The sequence below is a fragment of the Ceratotherium simum genome, chromosome 9, assembly GCF_057802395.1.
Source record: "Ceratotherium simum simum isolate JZ-2026a chromosome 9, ASM5780239v1, whole genome shotgun sequence".
In the NCBI taxonomy this organism is placed as follows: domain Eukaryota; kingdom Metazoa; phylum Chordata; class Mammalia; order Perissodactyla; family Rhinocerotidae; genus Ceratotherium; species Ceratotherium simum.
The window spans coordinates 14,417,869-14,441,708 of NC_141908.1; the positions used below are offsets into that span (position 1 = coordinate 14,417,869).

Sequence of the window (23,840 nt, forward strand, 5' to 3'; positions counted from 1 at the left end):
TAAAAAAACACAGAAATAATTGTATAAATGTTACTCAAAGATTCCACTTGATTTTAAAATAACTTTTATTTGAGGATGTGATTTGGTTAGAGTGGTTGGAGGAATTGACTTCTTCAGTAGGTGATTTAAGCTGAGGTTTGAAAAATGAGCAAGCTTCACCTAAGAAAGTAGTTGAGAGAATTCTGTTCAGGAGGAACAGTTCATACAAAGGCCCTGTGAATATGAGTGCTAATGTGCCTAGAATGGAGAAAACTGGTGAAAGGATGGTATGGCACACAGCTGGAAAAGCTTTCAATTTAATTCCTTGTAGACCCTTAAAGAATGTTGGTCCCTATCTGTAGAACAAAAGGATAGATAAAAATTGTTCTAGTCATAAGAGTGGAGTGTGAGGGTGATGTGGGTAGTGACAATCAAATACATATCTCGAAAAGGTCACTCAGCCAGCCTGCAGTGTGGAGAACGAGCAGACTGGCCGGTGCCTAAGGCGTTAAGAGTTCACCAGATGAGGAGGAACTGCAGCCCCTGTAGTTTGATCCTGTGCGGCGTTTGTGAACTGGAGAAAAGTAAATTGACTTGAGATCTTTGAAAGTAAAATCAAAGAACTTGGTGATGAATAATATATGCAGATAAAGATGAGAAAAAGTTCAAGAATGACCACTAGATTTATGATTTTAATAGCTGGATGGATAAGTATGGCCTTGACTCCTATGATAAGAAGATATAAAACTAACTAGAAGAGGGATATGTTCAGTTTGGACCTGTGGACCGTGCAGTTACTTTTAAAAATTTAGGAGGAGATGCCAAGCATGAATTTGGATGTTTCAGAACTCAGAGAAGTGGGTTGCCTGGGCTATACATTTGGAGGTCTCAATACATGAGTGGTAATTGAAACCCCGGAGGCGCACGACACCTAGGCAGAGAATATAAAATAAAGGATAACTGCAAAGAACAGAACAAATCACAACCAAACAAACCAAACAAAACACTTCCCATTGTGAAAAGTAATGATGAGTTAGTAATAAAATGGGTTCAGCTGTATTTGGATAATCCACTTGTGCGTCCTAAAATGTCCAGTATGAGACCATGTTGTGGAGATGTTTGGTAGTTATTCTATTGTGATCGCCTGTATTCCAGCAACGTTTATGTCACAAACTAACATGAAGAGCTAGGATATATCTAAAGAAAGAAGTGTTCATCTGAATAATCTCCACATAATCAATTTACGTGGAGGTTTGGTCAATTTTCTGGGCAATTTGAGCAATGCTGATGGTTTCTAGTTTTACAGGTCACAAATTTTTCTCTTGCATCTACACACGAGTTTACTTATATGAATGATCCTGAAAATGGATCCTGGTGGTTATTTTGCAACTTATGTCCTATTAAAACCAAAAGTAATCTTTTCACCAATGTTGTCACAAAAAGCCCAAGTCATAAATACTTTAACGGAAAAGACTCACTTAGTCAAACATACCAAAGCCTTAAAGTCATATTACTGAAATAGCTTTTGAGAGAAAGTTATACATAACAAATGGGTGAATTTGTTGGGCACAATGGCCAAAATGTGACATAAAGAGACCACATATACTATACCTGTTTAGAGAGCCATGTATCTGATGTCATCTCGTATTTCTGAAACAAAACAATTAGCTCCATGAAGCATCTAAAGACCAAAATGAGCATGCATCAATTTAACTTTTTTTACATTGTTATCCTTCAAGCATTTTTTTTCTGTCTTTGCTGGTGAAATACCACCACGAGAGAGCCCATTGTCATTATTGATTTAAACTGAATGAATAAGTAGAGAATTGGGATTAAATGATAATTTAATTACAAAGTCTTTTCTTCAGTGAACTCCCTCAGAATTCCCCGTAGTACGTCACCAGGGATAGAAGATCATTTTCCAGCTCTGTTTGATTACCTCATTCAAACTGTTCTGAACAACTAGACATTGTCTCTTTTCACCTCTAAGCATTGTCAGGAACAAAAATATTAGGTCCTTCAAAAGAACTGGGCAAACAGCCATGAATAAAATTAAAAGGTGAACATTCTGTCAACATTCAATTACTCTTCATCATAGTTATTTTTTTTCCTTTGGGAGAAAGAATTAAAAATTTGAAATGACAAAATTTTATATTTCTTTAATCTTGCAAAGGATAGGACGAAAATTATATTTCAGAAAGCAAAATTAGACTAATTTAATCTCCAGTTAAATGTATGCAGATAAAATAAATTTTAGTCTAAAATTAGGCTAAAAACTAAAAGTAATAGTTTTAGTAATAACTTTACATGTAGTAATTTTTGGAATATCTTGTAGTTTTCTGGAAAAAAATGATTCTATAGTAAAAGTATCAAATGAAGAAACCAGTTTTCCTTTTTAAAGCCATATTATTATTACATTATAATTGACCACTTTCTCTTTTCTGGATCTTTTTTTTTTAAATAAATTTTCTCTATATGTAGACATCAGGGAAACATCTAACTAAATCATTCCTTGATTTTCAGTTCACACCTCAGCAGTGACCATCCTTGATGTCTATACAACACAGACACAAAAAACATATTGATGCTACTGCTCATTAGTATCACTAAGTTTTGTTAGAATCCATGAGAGTCCAAAATTTCACACGCAATTATTTGTCTTGTTACTTCAATTTTAACAGAAAGTAAAATCTTTTTAACTTCATAAATGGAATAGAAATATGGTAGAATATCAATAAGGTATCAAATCAAGAATATGATAGAGTTCCTATATCTATTTTCTATTGAAGCATTTTAATATATCAATGCAGTTACCTATACAGATTATCGTTATAAAGAGAAGATCACAGGCTTTCTCTAACTAGAACATACATATGCCAATTTTTAGACATCAGAATAATCAGCTCAATAAGAAACCACCCAGAACACTTTAACAAATAAATGGTGAAATCCTAGTCAGTTTATAAGCTGGCCAGATGAAAGAGGATGATGGAAATAAATTTTCTAACAATACAAACTAAATGTGAAGAGTATCAGTCAAACCCAATAAGTAAATGGCTGACTCATCTGTCCATTTCCATGTGATTCCAATCAAAGAGAAATTTTTTCCTCCATACTTCTTTTATAGGCCATTTAAAAACTATGTTTTAAAAACATTGAAGTATAATCTGCATATAGTGAAACGTACAGATCTTAAGTGTATGTGATGATTTTTCACAAATTTATTAACATTCTATCAAATATAAGACCTTTCCATTTCCTCACCCGTTTCCTCACAGCCATTCCCAGAAGTTCCAAAAAGGCAACCACTCTTCTGAACTCTTTCCCCATGGATTAGTTCTGCCTGTTTTAGCAATTCAGATTACTGAAATCATGTATTATGTACTCTTTTGTGTGGGGTTTCTTTCACACCACATGTTTTTGAGTTCCACTCATATTGCTGAGTATATCAGTATTCTCTTTCTTTTTAAATTGCTGAGTAGAATTCCATTGTATAGATAGGCCTCATTTTGTTCATCCATTCCTTGCTAATATACATTTGGATAGTTTCCAGTTTTTAGCTATTGTGAATAAAGTTTCTCTAAAGATATTTTTAAAAATTCTTTGGTGGACACAGGTTTTTATTTCTTGCGCAAATGTCAAGGCACATAAGGTTATTGGGTATATATATAATTCATATATATATATAAAATATGTTTATATATGTGTTTAACTTTATTTGAAACTGCAAAATCATTTTTTAAAGTAGTTGTATCACTTTATACTTCTACCCACAAAGAATGGGAATTGCAACTCTCCACATCTTCATCAACAGCTAATAGTCACCCTTTTTGTTGTTGTTGTTTTAATTTTAGTCATTTTAATGGGGTAGTTCATTTATGAGATAGTGTTACCTCATTATGATTTAATCTATATTTTCCTAATGTCTAATGATGCTGAATACTTTTTCCTGCATTTATTACTTCCTTAAAAGAATCTTTTCACATTTTGACTTTTTTATTGGATTGTCTTCTATTATTGAGTTATATATATTTCTTTGTCAGATACACATTTTGCAGAATATTTTTTCCCAGTCTGTGGTTAGCTGGTCAGTTTCCTAACAGTGACTTTGATGAGAAGTTTCTAATTTTGATGATGCCTAATATATTGATTTTTCCTTTAAGATAAATGATTTTTTGCCTATTCAATATAGTGAAGTTATATCCCACATCTTCATCTAGAAGATTGACAGTATTAGCCCTTAGATTTAGGGCTGTAATTTATTTAAAATTAATTTTAGAATAGTATATGAGATAGATGTCAACCATCCTTGTATTTTTCACTTGGTTATTGACTGTTCCAGCACCATTTTCCTCCACTGAATTGTTTTGGCACCTATGTTGAAAATCAATTGATTATATAAATATGGATCTATTTCTGGAAACTCTACTCAGTTCAATCGATCTATTTACATGTCTTCGTGCCTCCACTACAATCTCTGAGTTTTTGTGGCTTTCTAGTTATTGTTGAAATCGTTTAGTGCAACTCCTCCAACATTTTTTTTTTACAAGATTGTTTTGGCTCATCAGATCTTTTGCATTTCCACATACATTGCAGAACCAGCTGATCTGTTTCTACCAAAAGAAGTCTGCTGGGATTTTAATTGGTATTGTATTGAAACTATAGTTCAATTTGAGTAGAATTGACATCTATTATATCAAGCTTTTCAATTCAAGAAATAAATTCTATTTATTTAGATCTCCTTTAATGCCTTTCAGCAATGTTGTAGTTTTCAATATTGAAATTTTGCACATTATTTGTTAAATTTATCCCTATGTATTTAATGTTTTAAAGATTTTAATGGTATTTTTATTTTCCATCATAATATTGTGAGTATATAGAAATATATTTTTTCTTGCCATTGAGTTATATGAGCTCTTTATATTTTGGATATTAACCACTTATGAGGTATATGATGTGCAAATATTTTCTTCCATTCCATAGGTTGACTTTCCACTTTGCTGACTGTTTCTTTTACTGTGCAGCAGCTTTGTGGTTTGATGTAGTTTATTTTTGATTTTGCTGCTTGTGCTTTAGGTGTCATATCCAAAAATTCATTGCCAAGACCAAATCAAGAAGCTTTTCCCCTATGTTTTCTTCCAGGAGTTTTATGATTTCAGGTCTTATATTTAAGTCTTTAATCCATTTCGAGTTAAATTCTGTGAGTCGTGTAAGATATGGGTCCAATTTCATTTTTCTGCATATAATTATCCAGTTTACCCCAAACCATTTGTTGAAGAGACTATCCTTTTCCCATTTGATGTTCTTGGCTCCCTTATCAAATATTTATTGACCATATATGTGACCGTATTATTTCTGGGCTCCTATGCTGTTCCATGGGCCTATGTGTCTATTTTTATGCCAGTGTCATAATGTTTTTTTTTTGTTTGTTTTGTGTTTTTTTTAATTTTTTGTTTATTGCAGTAACATTGGTTTATAACATTGCAAAAATTTCAGGTGTACATCATTGTACTTCTATTTCTGCATGGACTACATCATGTTCACCACCAAAATACTAATTACAACCCATCACCACACACATGTACCGAATTATCCCTTTCACCCTCCTCCCTCCCCCCTTCCCCTCTGGTAACCACCAATCCAATCTCTGTCTCTATGTGTTTGTTTATTGTTGTTATTATCTACTACTTAATGAAGGAAATCATACGGTATTTGACCTTCTCCCTCTGACTTATTTCACTTTGCATTATACCCTCAATGTCCATCCATGTTGTCACAAATGGCTGGATTTCGTCGTTTCTTATGGCTGAGTAGTATTCCATTGTGTATATATACCACAGCTTCTTTATCCATTCATCCCTTGATGGGCACTTAGGTTGCTTCCAAGTCTTGGCTATCGTGAATAAGGCTGCAATGAACACAGGGGTGCATGTACCTTTGCAAATTGGTGTTTTCAAGTTCTGTGGATAAATACCCAACAGAGGAATAGCTGGATCATATGGTAGTTCTATCGTTGATTTTTTGAGGAATCTCCATACTGTTTTCCATAGTGGCTGCACCAGTTTGCACTCCCACCAGCAGTGTATGAGAGTTCCCTTCTCTCCACATCCTCTCCAACACATGTTGTTTCCTGTCTTGTTAATTATAGCCATTCTGACGGGCATGAGGTGATATCTCATTGTAGTTTTGATTTGCATTTCCCTGATAATTAGTGATTTTGAACATCTTTTCATGTGTCTGTTGGCCATCTGTATATCTTCTTTGGAGAAATGTCTGTTCAGGTCTTTTGCCCATTTTTTAATTGGGTTGGTAGTTTTTTTGTTGTTGAGATGCATGAGTTCTTTATATATTTTGGAGATTAAGCCCTTATCAGATGTATGGTTTGCAAATATCTTCTCCCAATTGTTAGGTTGTCTTTTCGTTTTGTTGATGGTTTCCCTTGCTGTGCAGAAGCTTTTTAGTTTGATGTAGTCCCGTTTGTTTATTTTTTCTATTGTTTCTCTTGCCCAGTCAGATGTGGTGCTTGAAAATATGTTGCTAAGACCGATGTCAAAGAGCGTACTGCCTATGTTTTCTTCTAGAACTTTCACAGTTTCAGGTCTTACATTGAAGTCTTTAATCCATTTGGAGTTAATTTTTGTGTATGGTGTAAGGTAAGGATCTACTTTCATTTTTTTGCATATGGCTATCCAGTTTTCCCAACACCATTTGTTGAAGAGACTTTCTTTTGCCCATTGTATGTTCTTGGCTCCTTTGTCAAAGATTAGCTGTCCATAGATGTGTGGGTTTATTTCTGGGCTTTCGATACTATTCCCTTGATCTGTGTGCCTGTTTTTGTGCCAGTACCATGCTATTTTGGTTACTATAGCTTTGTAGTACATTTTGAAATCAGGGAGTGTGATACCTCCAGCTTTGTTCTTTTTTCTCAGGATTCCTTTAGCTATTCGGGGTCTTTTGTTGTTCCATATAAATTTTAGAATTCTTTGTTCTATTTCTGTGAAAAATGTTGTTGGAACTTTGATAGGGATTGCATTGAATCTATAGATGGCTTTAGGAAGTATGGACATCTTAACTATGTTAATTCTTCCAATCCAAGAGCACGGAATATCTTTCCATTTCTTTGTGTCTTCTTCAATTTCTTTCAGAAATGTTTTATAGTTTTCGGTGTACAGATCTTTCACTTCTTTGGTTAAGTTTATTCCTAGGTATTTAATTCTTTTTGTTGCAATTGTAAATGGGATGGTATTCTTAATTTCTCTTTCTGCTACTTCGTTGTTAGTGTACAGAAATGCAACTGATTTTTGTATGTTGATTTTGTATCCTGCAACTTTACCATATTCGTTTATTACTTCTAAAAGTTTTCTGGTGGATTCTTTAGGGTTTTCTACATATAAAATCATGTCATCTGCAAATAGTGACAGTTTCACTTCTTCCTTTCCAATTTGGATCCCTTTTATTTCTTTCTCTTGCCTGATTGCTCTGGCTAGGACTTCCAATACTATGTTAAACAGGAGTGGTGACAGTGGGCATCCTTGTCTGGTTCCTGTTCTTAGAGGGATAGCTTTCAGTTTTTCACCATTGAGGATGATATTAGCTGTGGGTTTCTCATATATGGTCTTTATTATGTTGAGGTACTTTCCTTCTATACCCATTTTATTCAGAGTTTTTATCATAAATGGATGCTGGATCTTGTCAAATGCTTTCTCTGCATCTATTGAGATGATCATGTGATTTTTGTTCTTCATTTTATTAATGTGGTGTATTACGTTGATTGATTTGCGAATGTTAAACCATCCCTGCATCCCTGGAATAAATCCCACTTGATCATGGTGTATAATCTTTTAACGTATTGTTGTATGCGATTTGCTAGTATTTTGTTGAGGATTTTCGCATCGATGTTCATCAGTGATATTGGCCTGTAATTTTCTTTTTTTGTGTTGTCCTTGTCTGGTTTTGGTATCAGGGTAATGTCGGCGTCCTAGAATGAGTTAGGGAGCTTCCCCCCCTCCTCAATTTTTGGAAGAGTTTGAGAAGGATAGGTATTAAGTCTTCTTTGAATGTTTGGTAGAATTCACCCAGGGAAGCCGTCTGGTCCTGGACTTTTATTTTTGGGGAGGTTTTTGATTACTGTTTCGATCTCCTTACTGGTGATTGGTCTATTCAAATTCTCTACTTCTTCTTGATCCAGTTTTGGAAGGTTGTATGATTCTAAGAATTTATCCATTTCTTCCAGATTGTCGAATTGGTTGGCATATAGTTTTTCATAGTATTCTCTTATAATCTTTTGTATTTCTGAGGTGTCTGTTGTAACCTCTCCTCTTTCATTTCTGATTTTACTTATTTGTGCCTTCTCTCTTTTTTTCTTGGTGAGTCTAGCTAAAGGTTTGTCTGTTTTGTTGATCTTTTCAAAGAACCAGCTCTTGGTTTTATTAATTTTTTCTATTGTTTTTTTGGTCTCCATTTCATTTATTTCTGCTCTGATTTTTATTATTTCCTTTCTTCTACTGATTTGGGGCTTTGTTTGTTCTTCTTTATCCACTTCCTTTAGGTGCATTGTTAGATTGTTTATTTGAGATTTTTCTTGTTTGTTGAGATAGGCCTGTATTGCTATAAACTTCCCTCTTAGAACCGCTTTTGCTGTATCCCATAAATTCTGGCATGTCTCATTTTCATTTTCATTTGTCTCCAGGTATTTTTTGATTTCTTCTTTGATTTCTTCATTAACCCAGTCGTTGTTCAGTAGCATTTTGTTTAATCTCCATGTATTTGTGGCTTTTCTGATTTTCTTCCTATAGTTGATTTCTAGTTTCATACCGTTGTGGTCAGAAAAGATGCTTGGTATTATTTCAATCTTCTTAAATTTATGGAGACTTGTTTTGTGGCCTAATATGTGATCAATCCTGGAGAATGTTCCATGTGCATTTGAAAAGAACGTGTATTCTTCGGTTTTTGGATGCAATGCTCTGTATATATCTACTAGGTCCATCTGTTGTAGTGTGTCGTTTAAGGCCAATGTTTCCTTATTGATCTTCTGTTTGGATGATCTATCTGTTGGTGTAAGTGGAGTGTTCAAGTCCCCTACTAGTATTGTGTTATTGTCTATTTCTGTTTTTATGTCTGTTAATAATTGCTTTATATATTTAGGTGCACCTACATTGGGTGCGTAGATATTTACAAGTGTTATATCCTCGTGTTGGATTGTTCCCTTGATCACTATGTAATGCCCTTCTTTGTCTCTTTTTACAGTTTTTGTTTGAAAGTCTATTTTGTCTGATATGGGTACTGCTACCCCAGCTTTCTTTTCATTGCCATTTGCGTGGAGTATCTTTTTCCATCCCTTCACTTTCAGTTTGTGAGTGTCTTTAGGTCTGAAGTGTGTCTCTTGTATGCAGCATATATATGGGTCTTGTTTTTTTATCCAGTCAGCCACCCTATGCCTTTTAATTGGAGCATTTAGTCCATTGGTCATAATGTTTTAACTACTATATCTTTGTAAAATAGTTTGAAATCCAACGGTGTGATGTCTTCAATTTTGTTCTTCTTTCTCATGATTGCGTAGGCTATTCAGAGTCTTTTCTGGTTCCATACAAATTTCAGGATTCTTATTTCTATGTCTGTAAAAAGTGCCTTTGGAATCTTGATAGGGATTGCATTGAATCTGCACATGGCCTTGGGTAGTATGGACATTCCAACAATATTAATTTTTGCAATCCATGAACACAGGATATCTTTCCATTTTTTTTGTGTCTTCTATTTTTTTCATCAATGTCATATAGTTCTCAGCGTTCATATCTTTCACCTCCGAAGTTAAATTCATTCCTAAGTATTTTATTGTTTTAGATGCTCTTGTAAATGGAATCATTTTCAAATAATTTGTTGTTAGTGTATAGAAACACTACTGATTTTTGTATGTTGATTTTGTATCTTGCAACTTCGCTGAATTCATTGACTAGATCTAAAGGTTTTTGGTGGTCTTTAGTATTTTCTATATACAAAAATCATGTAACCTGCAAATAGAGACAGTTTTACTTCTTCCTTTCCAATTGTGATGCCTTTTACTTCTTTTTCTTCTCTGATTGCTCTGGTTGTGACTTCCAGTACTATGTTGAATAGGAGTAGAGTGGGAACCCTTATCTTGTTCCTGAACTTAGAGGAAAAGCTTTCAACTTTTCACCATTGAGTATGAAGTTAGCTGTGGATTTGTCATGTATGGACTTTATTACGTTGAGGTATGTTCTTTATTCACTTTGTTGAGTATTTTTATTATAAATGGATGTTGAATTTTGTCAAATTCTTTTTCTGCATCCATTGAGATACATTTTATGTTTCATTCTGTTAATGTGGTATAACATTTTTATTGATTTGCACATGTTGAACCATCCTTGCATACCGAGGGATGAATCTCACTTGATCATGGTGTATATGATTCTTTTAATGTGTTGCTGAATTCTGTTTGATGGTATTTGTTGAGAATTTTTACATCTATATTCATCAGGGATATTGGCCTGTAGTTTTCTTTTCCTGTAGTGTTCTCATCTGGCTTTGGTATTAGGGTAATGCTGGCCTCATAAAATGAGTTTGGGAGTGTCCCCTTATCTTTGATTTTTGGGAAGAGTTTGAGAAGTATTGGTGTTAATTCTTCTTTAAACAGTTGTAAATATTCACTAGTGAAGCCATCTAGTCTTGGGCTTTTCTTTACAGGGACGTTTTTGATTACTGATTCAGTCTCCTTACCAGTAATTAGTCTGTTCAGATTTTCTATTTTTTCATGACTCAGTCTTGGCAGGTGGTATGTTTCTAGGAATTTGTCCATTTATTCTAGGTTGCCCAATTTGTTGGCATATAATTGTTCATAGTAATCTCTGATGAACCTTTGTATTTCTGTGGTATCAGTTGATATATCTCCTCTTTCATTTATAGTTTTTATAAAGTTTTAGTCCTGTGTCTTTTTTTCTAGGTCAGTCTAGCTAAAAGTTTGTCAATTTTATTTATCTTTTCAAAGAACCAGCTCTTGGTTTTATTAATTGTTTCTATTGTTTTCCAGTTCTCTATTTCATTTATTTCTGTCTAATCTTTATTATTTCCTTCCTTCTGCTAATTTTAGGCTCAGTTTGTTCTTCTTTTTCTAGTTCCTTGAGGTGTAAAGTTAGGTGGCTTTTTTGAGATATTTGCATTTTCTTGACATATGTGTTAACAGCTATAAAGTTCTCTTTTAGAATTGTTTTTAATGATTCCCATAAATTTTGGCATATCGTGTTTCCATTTTTTTTTTGGCTCAAGATATTTTTTTATTTTCCTTTAATTTCTTCTTTGATTCATTGGCTGTTGAATCAATGAATTGCTTAATTTCCAAGTATTTGTGAATTTTCCAATTCTCCTCCAGTTATTGATGTGTAGTTTCATACTATTGTGGTCAGAGAAGATACATGGTATGATTTCAATCGTCTTCAATTTGTTAAGATTTGTTTTGTGGCCTATAACATATGACCTATCCTAGAAACAGTTCCATATGTGTTTGAGAAGAATGCGTATTCTGCTGCTGTAGGGTGGAATGTTCTGTTTATGTCTGTTAGGTCCATTTGGTTTATAGTGTTGTTAAAATGAACTGTTTCTTTAATTCTCCCTCTGGATGCTCTACCTATTGGTGAGACCATCAAAGTCTCCCAACTATTATTGTATTGCTGTTTATTTCTCCTTTTAGTTCTGATAGTATTTGCTTTATATATTTAGGTGCTCTGATGTTCGGTGCATAATATTTACAACTGTTATATCTTCTTGATGGATTGACCTCTTTATCTTTATATAGTGACCTTTTTTGTCTCTTATTGCCATTTTTAGCTTAAAGTCTATTTTGTCTGATATAAGTACAGTTTCCCTGCTTTCTTTACTATTTGCTTGAAATATCTTTTTTGTTCCCTTCACTCTCAGTCCGCATATTGTTGGATCTTGTTTTTTTCCATCCATTCAGCTATTCTATTTCTTTCTTTCTTTCTTTTTTTTTTTGTGAGGAAGATTGGCCCTGAGCTAACATCCATTGCCAATCTCCCTCTTTTTCCTTGAGGAAGATTGTCCCTGAGCTAACATCAGTGCCAATCTCCCTCCATTTTGTATGTGGGATGCCGCCACAGCATAGCTTGATGAGCAGTGTATAGGTCCAAGTCCAGGATCCAAACCCACAAACCCAGGGCCACCAAAGAGTAGCGTGCAAACTTAACCACTACACCATTGGGCTGGCCCCATTCTATTTCTTTTGATTGGAGAATTTAATACATTTCCATTTAAGGAGTTACTATTGTCATTTTTTTAATTGTTCTCTGACTGTTTTATAGATCTATTGTTCCTTGCTTCTTGTCTTGCTGTCTTCTTTTGTGATTTGATGAATTTTTGTAGTGGTATGCTTTGACTCCTTTTTTATAATCTCTTATGTAACTGCTACAGGTTTTTCATTTGTGGTTACCATGAGGTTTACATAAAATATCTTATATTTACAACATTGACTTTTAAGCTGATAAAAATTTAACTTCAATAGATCTCTGTTTCTTTAGGCTCAGTTACTGGAGCTTTATTAATTTCCTTTGGTGGTGTCATGCTTATCTGACTATTTTGCAATCCTTGTTCCTTACATTGGTATCTGGGCATTTGAGCAAGGGGTCTCCTCTTCCAAACTTTACAGGTTTGGTTTGGCAGAGACAGTCCTTCACTAGTCAGGGGTTCTAGACAGGTCAGCAGGTCAGCTGGTAGGGTCCTTAAGAAGGTGGGGCTTGCTACTGGGGTCTATTTTTGGGTGAAACTTCTGCCTGAGCTCTGAGGTGGGGGAGGGTGCCATTGACAGAGAATAGTTAGGACTGGCTTGGTTCTTTGCCCAAGCATGGCTATAGAATAGGCTCCACTATTTCCTGGATTCTCTGTTCAGGCTTCTTAGTTGGGTGGGACTGTGTAGCATCTTCAGCAGTAGGCAGGACTATGAATTAGCTTCCCCACCTGAGCAGCGTGGCAGAATGGGCCCCAAGCCCAGCACAGCTCATTGTTTGGGGACTGAATCAGGCAGAACTGCACACTGAGTTCCTTGGCAAGATGGGCCACCAAATTTGCTCTGCAGATGGGCAGAGCCACTGGCCAGGCTCTCTACTCAAGAGCCACTGTTAGTGAGGATGTAGGATGAGTTACACAGCATCCTGGATGCTCTGGTTAGGTTTCCTGTTTGGGCTCTGGTTAGGTTTCCTGCTTGGGCAGCCCTGGAGGCAGTGTATTCAGCAGTGAGTGGGGCCATCATTTAGCTTCCCTGCCTGGGTGGGGCCACAGAACAGGTACCAAGGTTGGCAAGGCTTTTCATTTAAAGACTGAATCAAGACAAACTACACACCAAGCTCCTTGGCCAGACGGAGATGTTGGATTTGTTCTGCCGAAGGGGAAAGCCACTGGCTGGGCTCTCTGCTCAAGTGTTGCTGGGCTACGCAGCTTCCTGGGTGATCTGGCCAGCTTTCCTGGTGGGGCAGTGCTGATGGCTGTACTCAGCAGTAGGCAGGGCTATCGATTAGCTTCCTTGTCTGGGCAGGGCTGCAGAACAGGCTCCAGTGCTGGTCAGGCTCACCTTTGGGGTCTTGTCTCTGGCGGACTACATATTTAGTTCTCTGACCACATGGGGCCACTGTCAATGGCAAAGCTACTGGTTTGAATTTCCACTCTGGTACCACTGGAGGATGAACTCTGTCTGCCAAGATCAAGCACTGGTTGCTATAAGCTCTGTCCTCCTTCTCCATCACAATCTGATCTCCCGTGGATAAACCTGGCAGATTTCCTCCATGATCCAGGATGTGAGACCCTAGTGGGCCTCCCAGGAAGCGACCCACAATGCTGGGGGAGCTGGATGGTCATCTTGGGTTTTCTTTTTCTCACTGGAGAAACTGTAGGTCCTCTTGTTGTGGCACTGTGCTGGCCTGGGGGAGGGGCAACGTGGTCAGAGTGTACCTGCTCCTCTTACCCTTCTAATGGGATTCTTCTCAGTCTCTGTGGTCTAGAGGATGCTTCAGTTTCATTCCGGAGTTCTAGGCTTTTCACAATGGTGTCTTGTCTATGAATAGTTGCTAGTTGGTCTTCTTGTGAGAGATCTGAAGCCTGGAATGACCTATGTTGCCATCTTGTCACTGCTTTTATTCCTTAAATTGCTGATAGAACTCATCATGGAAGCCACTGGATCCTGGTGTTTTCTTTGTGGGAAGATTTCTAATTATGAATTCAATTTCCCCAATTGGTATAGAATTATTCAAGTGTTCTTTCTCTTCATACTTTAGTTTTGGTATTTGTGTCTTTCAAAGAATTTTTTCATGTCTACTTGAGAATTTATTGGCATACTACTCCCTTACTAACATTTAAATAATTATAAACTCTACAGCAATGTCCCCTGTCATTCTTGATATTGGTGATTGGAGGGTTTTTTTTTTCTTCATTAGTATAAATAAGGATTTATCAATTTTATTTATCTTTTAAAGAAATAATTTTTGCCTTCATTGATTTTCTCTATAGATTGTTTTGTGTTTTATTAATTTGTGCTCTTATTTTTATTTCATTCCTTCTAATTACTTTGAGTTAAATTTGCACTTCTTTCTCTAGCTTTATAATTTAGAGATTTATCATTGATTTAATACCTTTTTTCTTTTTCTAATATTAAGCATTTAAAGATATAAATTTCATTTTAAGCACCATTTTGCTTCATCCATATATTTTGACATGTTATATTTTCATTATGTTTGAGTTTAACATAGTTTTTAATTTCTCTCAAGACTTGTTCTTTGACTTATGAGTAATTTAGGAGCATTTTTATTCTCCAAATATTTGTTGATTTCCCAAATATCTTTTAGTTACCGATTTCTAATTTAATTCCCTTGTGGTCAAATAATATATTCTGCTTGATTTCAATTTTTTGTACTTTTAGACTTGTGAATATCCCCTTTGCACTTCAAAAGATTGTTTATTTTGAAGTTGTTGGATGAAATGTCTTCTAAATATCAGTTTAGTTAAGTTGTTGATAGTATTGCCCAAATCTTTTGTATTCTTACTGATTTTTTGATTACTTATTTCATCAAGTACATTAAAAAGAACACAAGTCTCCAAGTATAATTGTTTCTATTTCTTCCTTAATTTTGTCAGCTTTCGCTTATGCTTTTGCTTAAGTATTCTGAAGCTTTACTATTAGACGCATGGGTATTTAGAATTGTTATATCTTCCTAAACAATAGATACTGTATCTTTATGAAATGACTCTATTAATATCTCTACTATATATTGCTTTAGTTTGTTTATCAATTACCTTTTAGAAAAATTAAAAACTAGAAAGTATTTTATTTTACTCACATAGCATTTGTGGTACCTTTCTTTCCTTCCTTTAGTCTGAGTTTTCATCTGTCATTTTTTTCAGTATGAATAATTTCATTTCAGGTGTGTGATACATTATCTTAGTTTTCATTTATCTAAAAATATTTTTTGTCTTCATTTTTGAAATATATTTTCACAGGATATAGACTTCTAGTTTGACATTGTTTTCCTTTCTGTCCTTTAAAAATGTCCTTCCATTGTTTTCTAGCTTACATTGTTTCTGATGAGACACAGACTGTAATTCTCATCATTACATTCTCCTATATGTAACTTATTTTTCTCTCAGCCTTCTTAAAATTTTTTCTCTTAATCTTTGATTTGCAATAATTTGAGTATTATGTGCCTAGGTATTTTTTCTTTGTCTTTATCCTATTTTAGATTTGCTAACTTCTTGGATATATGGGTTAATGGCTTTGCATCAAATTTGGGATATTTTAAGTCATTATTTTGTAACTTTTTCCTGCCTCAATATCTCAAACCTTGTCTTCTGTGAACATAAGTTCACATATATACTGGTTCATGTTATTCTACAGGTAATTGAGGCTTTTATAAATTTTTCCCCCTCAGGACTTCAATTTGGATTGTTTCTATTTCCCTGACTACAACAGTGTCCAATTTGTTGTTAAGCCCATCCAACGTTTCATTTCAGAGACTCTATTTTTCAGTTTCTGAAATTACATTGTTTTGTGTTTATAATTTATATTTATTTACTAAAATTTCTCATCTCTTTCTTAATTAGAGCCTGTTAAATATCTTTCTAATAGCTTTAAAGAAAATTCTGTGTCTGTTAATTCTTATATCTCTACGCTGTGTAAGTTTTCTTCTATGGACTATTTTTGGGGATGTGAGTGGGTTATATTTTCTATATCTCTACATATATAGTATGTTCTTTTTGTTTTTTTTTTTTTGTGAGGAGGACCAGCTCTGAGCTAACATCCGATGCCAATCCTCTTCTTTTTTCTTGAGGAAAATTGGCCCTGGCTAACTTCCCTGTCCATCTTCCTCTACTTTATATGGGACGCCGCCACAGCATGGCTTGACAAGTGGTGTATTGGTGCACGCCCCGGGTCCAAACCTGCGAACTCCAGACTACCGCAGCAGGGCGCACGCACTTAACCACTGTGCCACTGGGCTGGCCCCCTACATATATAGTATGTTTTGATTATTGATTGATATAATAAATGCTACATTTTTGAGAGTTAATTTTTTAATTTTTCTTTTAAAAAGGTAAACTTTCTTCCTGCAGGCAGCTAATTTACAAGCAGATGAACTGGATTCCTTCAAGGTTTGATTTAAAGGTTTATTTGAAGGAGCCTAGAACAGCTCTATTCCTAATACAATTTTTTTCTGGGCTCTGAGCTGAATTCACAGGATTTTCAGTGAGAGCACTCTATTTTTGCAATGCAGAACTCCAAAGTCTCCAAGCTTTATGCAACCCACAGATTCTCTGTTTGCTTCTCTCTCTCTGTGGCATGTCCAGTACTTGCACAGCTAAGCATTGAGCTAAACCCTTAAGAGGTCCTGTATATAGATTGCTGAGATTCTTCTCTTTATAGCTCCAAATCCTGTAGTACTTGTGCTGCAAATTTCAGCCCACAATAGCCTCAAATCCTGATTCTTGCTGCCTTCTTGGATTAGTGGTACCACTGTGCTTTTCTTGGGCTCCGACTCCTTGCACTGTGGTCTCAAAAATATCACCAATAGGAAGTCACAAATAGGCTCATCTTGTGCATTTACTTTATTTCATCATTTATGTCCTGATCCTTCTGTTTTCCAACATCTGAAGATAGTTGTTTAATATGTTTTGTACAGTTTTATAGTTGATTATAGCAGAGATGCTCGTCTAGTAACATTTATTCCATCTTGTCCAGAAGCAGAAGTTTTAAAATTCTGTTGTTAAATAATCGAGACTCCTTTACCAAGTACCAAGTATATAATATAACAATGTAAACTTATTACAGTATTTCCTCTACTAAGAACCTTAAATATGGCATATATAGAATTTATTGCAGAGTTTATAAAAACCGGTTATAGAAATCAAAATACAACCTGCTTTCAAAACACAGTGGTTCAGGAACCAATTTTTTCTTACTGTTTTTACTTAATTTAAGGACTGAGACGCAGTTTGTTATTTTAGAAGACTAGTCTGAACTACAGAAAAAAATTGAACTTTTGGAATGTGTTTAAAGAAGATAGGAAAGAAGCATTCCATATCCACAAGTTAATCAAAGTCAAAATACATAGAGCAAGCTCACGTTTTAGAATATAATTAACGTGGCTTGGATTACCTTCTGTAATACATAAGAATTCATTTTTTTAAAGCTCAATTTGTTTTCTTCTGTTTATCCTCTATATTCTTACTTCAAAGTTTGGAAGCTTTATGGATTGAAGTATATACTCCTAACATAATGACTCTTTTTCTACTACCTTTGGAAGTTAAATATCAAAGTCTTTGCACAAAAGATTGCCTGACTTCCCTTTGAAAGGTAGCATAAACTACTTCATTTTAAGCATAAAAAGAAAGTAAATTATACTCACTCTACTGCAAGCACCAGTAGTGGTCTCACAGACTGTGAGGACGGAGATGTTCTGAGGTCGATTTAACCATCTGACCACTGTCTTGGTATTGCTTACCCATTTAACCATTGTGATATAGTATTCTCTAGTTTGGAAACAAAATTAAAATTTACATTTTAATGTAAATTTTGCAGACATAGAACCTGTATAGTACCAATAACATACACTTGTTATTTTACATGCAAGAATAAATGAAAAACTCTTAGGATGTCACATCATATTAATTTCTACTTATGTATATACACACACCTGTTTTTTCAAATATAAACACAAATATATGTGTATGTATATATGTAAAACACATGCAAATATACATACATATACAAATATACAAAAAATTTGAGAATAAATTTGAAAGTGAATAATTTCCCAGAAAGAGGATTCTCGGAAAAATAAAAATAATCAAGATGCTGGATATTTATGAATAATTTGTTATTTTCTATTAATTAGTACTAACACATGTGCAAAATAAGTATAAATTTCCTAAGCGTACTCTATTTTACATATTTAAAAATACATTCAATAATCAATTAAAAGGCAAAGTTTATTCTAGACAATATTTATGTCTTATGCATGACTTCCATGTCATTTCACTTCACCCATAGGGACTTCTGCTACAGAGCTATGAGTGGTTTGTTTTTGTGTTTGTCAGTTGTGGGCCAAGGGCCAGTCTCAATCTTATTAACAATATTTTTTTAAATCTTGTTTATTTGGAGATCATTTAAAACAAAGAAGGAATTAAACTGAAGGAAACGAGGGGCTACTGAGTGTTTGGTATAGTAAGGATGCTAATTAATGGGCCTATGATGTCCCCAGGCTGCTTGTAGATCGGGAAAGTTTATATTTTTTCTTTATAGTTTTTATTTCTTTCATTGTAGATTCTATGTTTGGAAATTTACATAATATATCACAAGCCCCCACCCCGACCCACACAGGGCAAAATGTATTTATCAATTTTGATTCACTTTATGATAAAAAGAGAAAACAATGTCTCAACAAATTTGCCCAGTTTTGGAATAGATGAAATGCTTTAGAAATGGCTTGAAAAACACCATCCCTGAGTATTGTCTTAAAATTAATTCACCCAGTTTTTATGTGACTTAGAGAAAATCACCTATGGAAGGAGAACCTTGTGATACAAATCACCTGTCCTTAGACACATCTGGATTAGACATTCAGCTACATGAATCTCACATTTCTAACATGACTGAGTAGCCACCACTTCCTCTAGGAAACCCGGTAGCCTGTCAAAGTGAAGATGTCAGTAGAAGGGCAAGCATAGCTTCTCATACAGTCATCCTGCCATATTTTCTTCAACAATGTTATCTAGACATCTGGCAGCTTTCACAACCAGCTGAGTCCCACTTGACAATTTCCCAGAAACTCAGTGAAAATCATAGCATAAAGTTCTCTAAACAGAGTTAACAAGGCAGCTGTGAATCAAATATGCAACTGGTTTAGGATTAATCTTTGGCCAAATCAATGAGCCTCTTGATTCTTCAAAGAACAGTGTCCTGTTCACTTTCACAGTGTTTTGTTTAAGCTGATTTATTTTGCATTCTTATCATATTTGGCCGTATGAATAGTAAAAAGAAGAAAATACAAGTATTAACCATCAATAGATTTGTCTAGAGGATTAGCGTGGAGAAAAATGATAGTGAGTACTATAACTAATCTGGAAAAAAGTGCTGAATTCTGACAATACACATTTTTGATAAATTGGTATAAATGTTGTTCAAAATTGAAGTAAAACATAATTTGATTATTGTAAACAACTGACCAAAGACTGCAAAATTAAGTAGGTCATAGTTATGGAAAAAATCTAGATAGAACTGGTATACAGAAGATTTTCAATCCCAATCAGAAATTTGTCTCAATTAGCTAAAATGAGAAATACTATATTTGTTCCAAGTGAGATGAAAAACTAATCTGAATGATTTTTAAAATAAATAACAACAACAGCAACAACAAATAGAATATAAATACTCATCTTGAGTGTTTTCCCTTTCAAAGTAGCCCTCAAGTAAAATGTTGTAAGAACATCTTCTTTGCAATGCCTTTACAGACATTGACACATTTATTACCTATGATGGAAAATCTTGACTTTTAAAAAGTATTTTATATTTGAAAACAATTAAAATTCAATCAGGCAAACTGGTGAATAAATGATCTTTTATAGGGAATACCAACTCAGGTGTAAAATGAAGTCAAAAATCATTAATTTATAGTCATACCACATACATTTATCTTTGACTAAATAATGTGATTATTTTGTGTTTGTGCATAATGTATTTTACGTTCATAAGCAAAATTTAGTCTTATATGAAATATCTTAGTATATATCTTATTTATAAGAATGAGAGTTCTTCCCAAAATTGAATTTGTAAAGTCTTTCAAGGGTAATTTCAAATCGTTGAAATTTCCATGATAAAGTGTTGAAAATATCCAAAATGAAAGTTAAAGTACAGCCTGACACATAAAAAGGGAAGAAGGATACATTCACTAACTAAATCACATCCTGTATTCTTTCTCTGTTCCAGGATCCTAGGCGCACATCTCCTTATGATTCATATTTATTCAGTTTGCTCATAAGTATTCAGGCTTCCTCTGAATGAGGGAGTGGGGAAGTGCCCTTACCTGGAAATGTCCCACTCCTTGGCCTGCCTGCTGCAGATGTGGTTGTCCTCCTGGAACTCCATCTCATGAACACATTAGATCTGGTGTTCCACGACCAGTGGCCAGCGAAAGTGTCCCTTCCTTATAACTGGCTTTCCTGCTTGTTCCTAGTCTCCATGGCTCTGGATTACCCAGGAAGTCCTCGAGGATCTGGTCCTCTTGAGCCACAGAGACAGAGACAAGCGGGTTAGAAGGATTGCACTCAAGAAAGACTTTCTATTAGCTGGGTGGTCTGGCACATGAGATCTAATTGTTCACAAGGCTATGTGGAATGGAGGTCTCAGCATCACCAGCAGATAGGTATGTTAGCAGTTACACTTGTGTTTTCACTGGCTTCCTGTCCAATCACTACTGTTTGTTCACAACAATTTTTGCACACATATAGTTACTCTGAGCTCATTCTCTTCCAGATATCTTCTGCTAAGTGTATTGTGATGGCATCCATGATGAACTCATAGCTAGTGTTCTCCAAAGACCTCTGTTAACAACTCTGCATTACTTGTAAGAAGGGTCATTTAGGACAGTCCCATGAACACAGATAAATTTGTTAATTAGATTTTATTAGAAGGCACAGATATTCCTTGGCAGAATAAGAGATGTAGACTAGACATATTTCAATGAAATAGGCAGAAGAAGCATAGCAATGTCAAGCCCAGAGTGACAGGGGCAATATGACAATGTTGCATCAATGATACAGGCTGAGAACTATGGATCACAAAGGGTGGATGACTAAAGAAAGATATATAAAATAATGTCAAAGACACAGAGTAAGGAGAAACCAAAGACAAATCACTACCTCTACTCCTCAGCCTGGAGAAGTATGAGCACAAAGGATACTCACTTCCCCAAAACAATATGACAATTGCCTGGCTATGAAAAAATCTGCATAATTCATTATCATTAAAAAAATCTTTCCTCTAGAACTTAACTATGTATTTTTAAGTTCATATCTAAGTTTTCCAGTAAAGGTAATGAATGCTTGCAATACCTTAGACTCATAGTGTAACAGTTTGCAAAATGATCCTTCTCCCTAAAATGAGATGAGTCATCTAATTCTCACTAGGTCTGGGGATATTCAAGAAGGGCCATTATCTTAGTTCCTACCTTGCTACATTCTGAAGAATCAACACAGACCATAATTTGAATAAAGATAAGAATGGCAAATAAAAGTTGCATTCATAATCTGAACTTCTTTGATGAAGGATCTTTGGCTGAATCATGAATATATATTTTTTCAAATGAAGGGGATGTGGAAGAAGGAATTAGGAAAGAAATCATGCCTTTCTCCAAGTTAGTTACCTTATTCTTTTAATTTGTTTTTAAAAGAATATAAATGAATTGAAATTTACTTTACAGGCTTTGGCTAGAGTATAAGTATCTGATTGAACAGAAGTTCTACCAAATATGAGACTAGTTTGGGGATCTTTATCTATTATAATTATGAACACGAGTTGTTATAAATAAATAAATCAACCAATCAAATAAACAATCAACAGACTGAAACAAATGACTAACATCTTCAAATTCAGAACAAATCTTGTTCTCTAGTATGAGGGTCAGGGAATACAGTTTATAAAGTAGCTCAAGTCATAAGAGAATATTTTTCTATATTTATCTTATTAATCTTCCTCCCTGTACAGTCATGCACTGCATAACAATGTTTTGGTCATTGAAGAACCATGTAAACAATGGTGGTCCCATAGGATTGGTACCATATAGCCTAGGTGTGTAGTAGGCTATACCTTCTAGGTTTGTGTAAGTACACTCTATGATTGCACATTGATGAAATTACTTAATGATGCATTTCTCAAAACATATCCCCGTCATTATGTGATGCATGACTGTGGTTACATGATCTACAATGCACATGAGAAAAATATAACAGGTTTTCAGGAGAAGCACAAATATTACTTAGATAAATCATAGATGTGTGTTTGTGTGTGTATAGAGAGAGAGAGACAGAAGATTGAAAGACACACACACACACACACACACACACACAAGAAAGAGACAAAAACAGAACCAGAAACAGAGACACAATGCTTCTCACATGGCTTCAGAAAAATCAACAGGAGGTCTTGTGGACATCTCCAACACATCCCAAAGGAATAACAATGATATATTTCTTAAGGCAAATATTATCCTTAAATTATTTGTGTTGAATATTCTCCATTTGCCAGCTCCATTCTTCAACTCGCCTCCCAGCAGTTTCTAGAGGCCGGACTCTACAATGAGGCTACTTCGCCAAAAGTAGGCCTCTGCAGGAACTCAGAGCTTGAGAGGAGAGAGCTCAAGGTATTGATTCCCAGGACCCACTCCCTACTAGGGCATGGTTTGGCAATGACTGAATTGCTCTATTTGTGGACAGGTCATACTGGTCCATTCTGTTGTTCAGCTACAAGCCTCTTCAGGTTTTGTAAGTGAGCGTGCCCCTTGCTCCTTCAGTCCTCAGTCAGTAATAGCTTTCTGCTGTTGCAAACTCTATGTTGCTTTTCCATCCCTTGTGAGTGCACCCTTAATCCTGCCCACACCTTTGTTAATAGTCCCTTAACTAACGGCATTTCAATTACCCCTCTTGAGTGTGTCATCTCTTTAATTTCCAGGACCCTGACCAATAAATTATGAAATATTATATGCTCTTTTAGATCTCAAGCATCTATCTAACTAGAGAGAGCACAACAGTTTTCCAGCAAATTTCCATATGGTTAAAGTACTAAGCATTAAATATTAGAGATACGGATAATCCTAAAATAAAATCAAGGAAAAAAAAGAGTTTAGCTTCCATCTGATGTGCAGCTATATGAATGCAGCTTTCTTTGATTCACACCATAGCTATTTCTACTTTTTTCATGTTTGTGTGTTTCTGGACCCATGCAGATAATACCTGTGCTCAGAGTTGCTAAATGCACATGATATAAAATTCATTGATTATCCTTCTTTTCTGTGAACTGGACTAAAGCTTTCACCAGGAACAAATGAGGGAGGAAATGTATTGCTGTAAAACTGAAGCATGGGGAATATTTCAAAATATCAGTTTTGAAGTAAACTTTGCTCCTGAGTTTTCCAACAAAAAGAGTAAGTCATACACTTTGGTGCATTTCACATACCACAGTTGGAACTTACATAAGACCACAAGGCAGAAGAAGCAAAATTGTCAGGTACATTGTGTAGATAAAGTATTACATGACTTTCTCCAAATTGAGGACCAAGTTCATTGCTAAACCAACACACCTGTAT

General features: G+C 35.0%; 1 protein-coding gene across 5 annotated transcripts in view; it reads right to left on the reverse strand.

Annotated features, from left to right (window-relative positions):
• Window positions 1-23,840, reverse strand: part of DPP10 (dipeptidyl peptidase like 10) — an 830,517-nt gene that overhangs the window by 68,489 nt on the left and 738,188 nt on the right. For all 5 annotated transcript variants that reach the window (XM_087435067.1, XM_087435066.1, XM_087435064.1 and 2 more), the window contains 2 exons: window positions 17,889-18,012; window positions 1,591-1,629 (listed from right to left, as the gene is read on the reverse strand). In XM_087435067.1, the coding sequence (XP_087291193.1) occupies window positions 1,591-1,629; window positions 17,889-18,012 (163 nt within the window). The remainder of the gene's footprint in view (window positions 1-1,590; window positions 1,630-17,888; window positions 18,013-23,840) is intronic.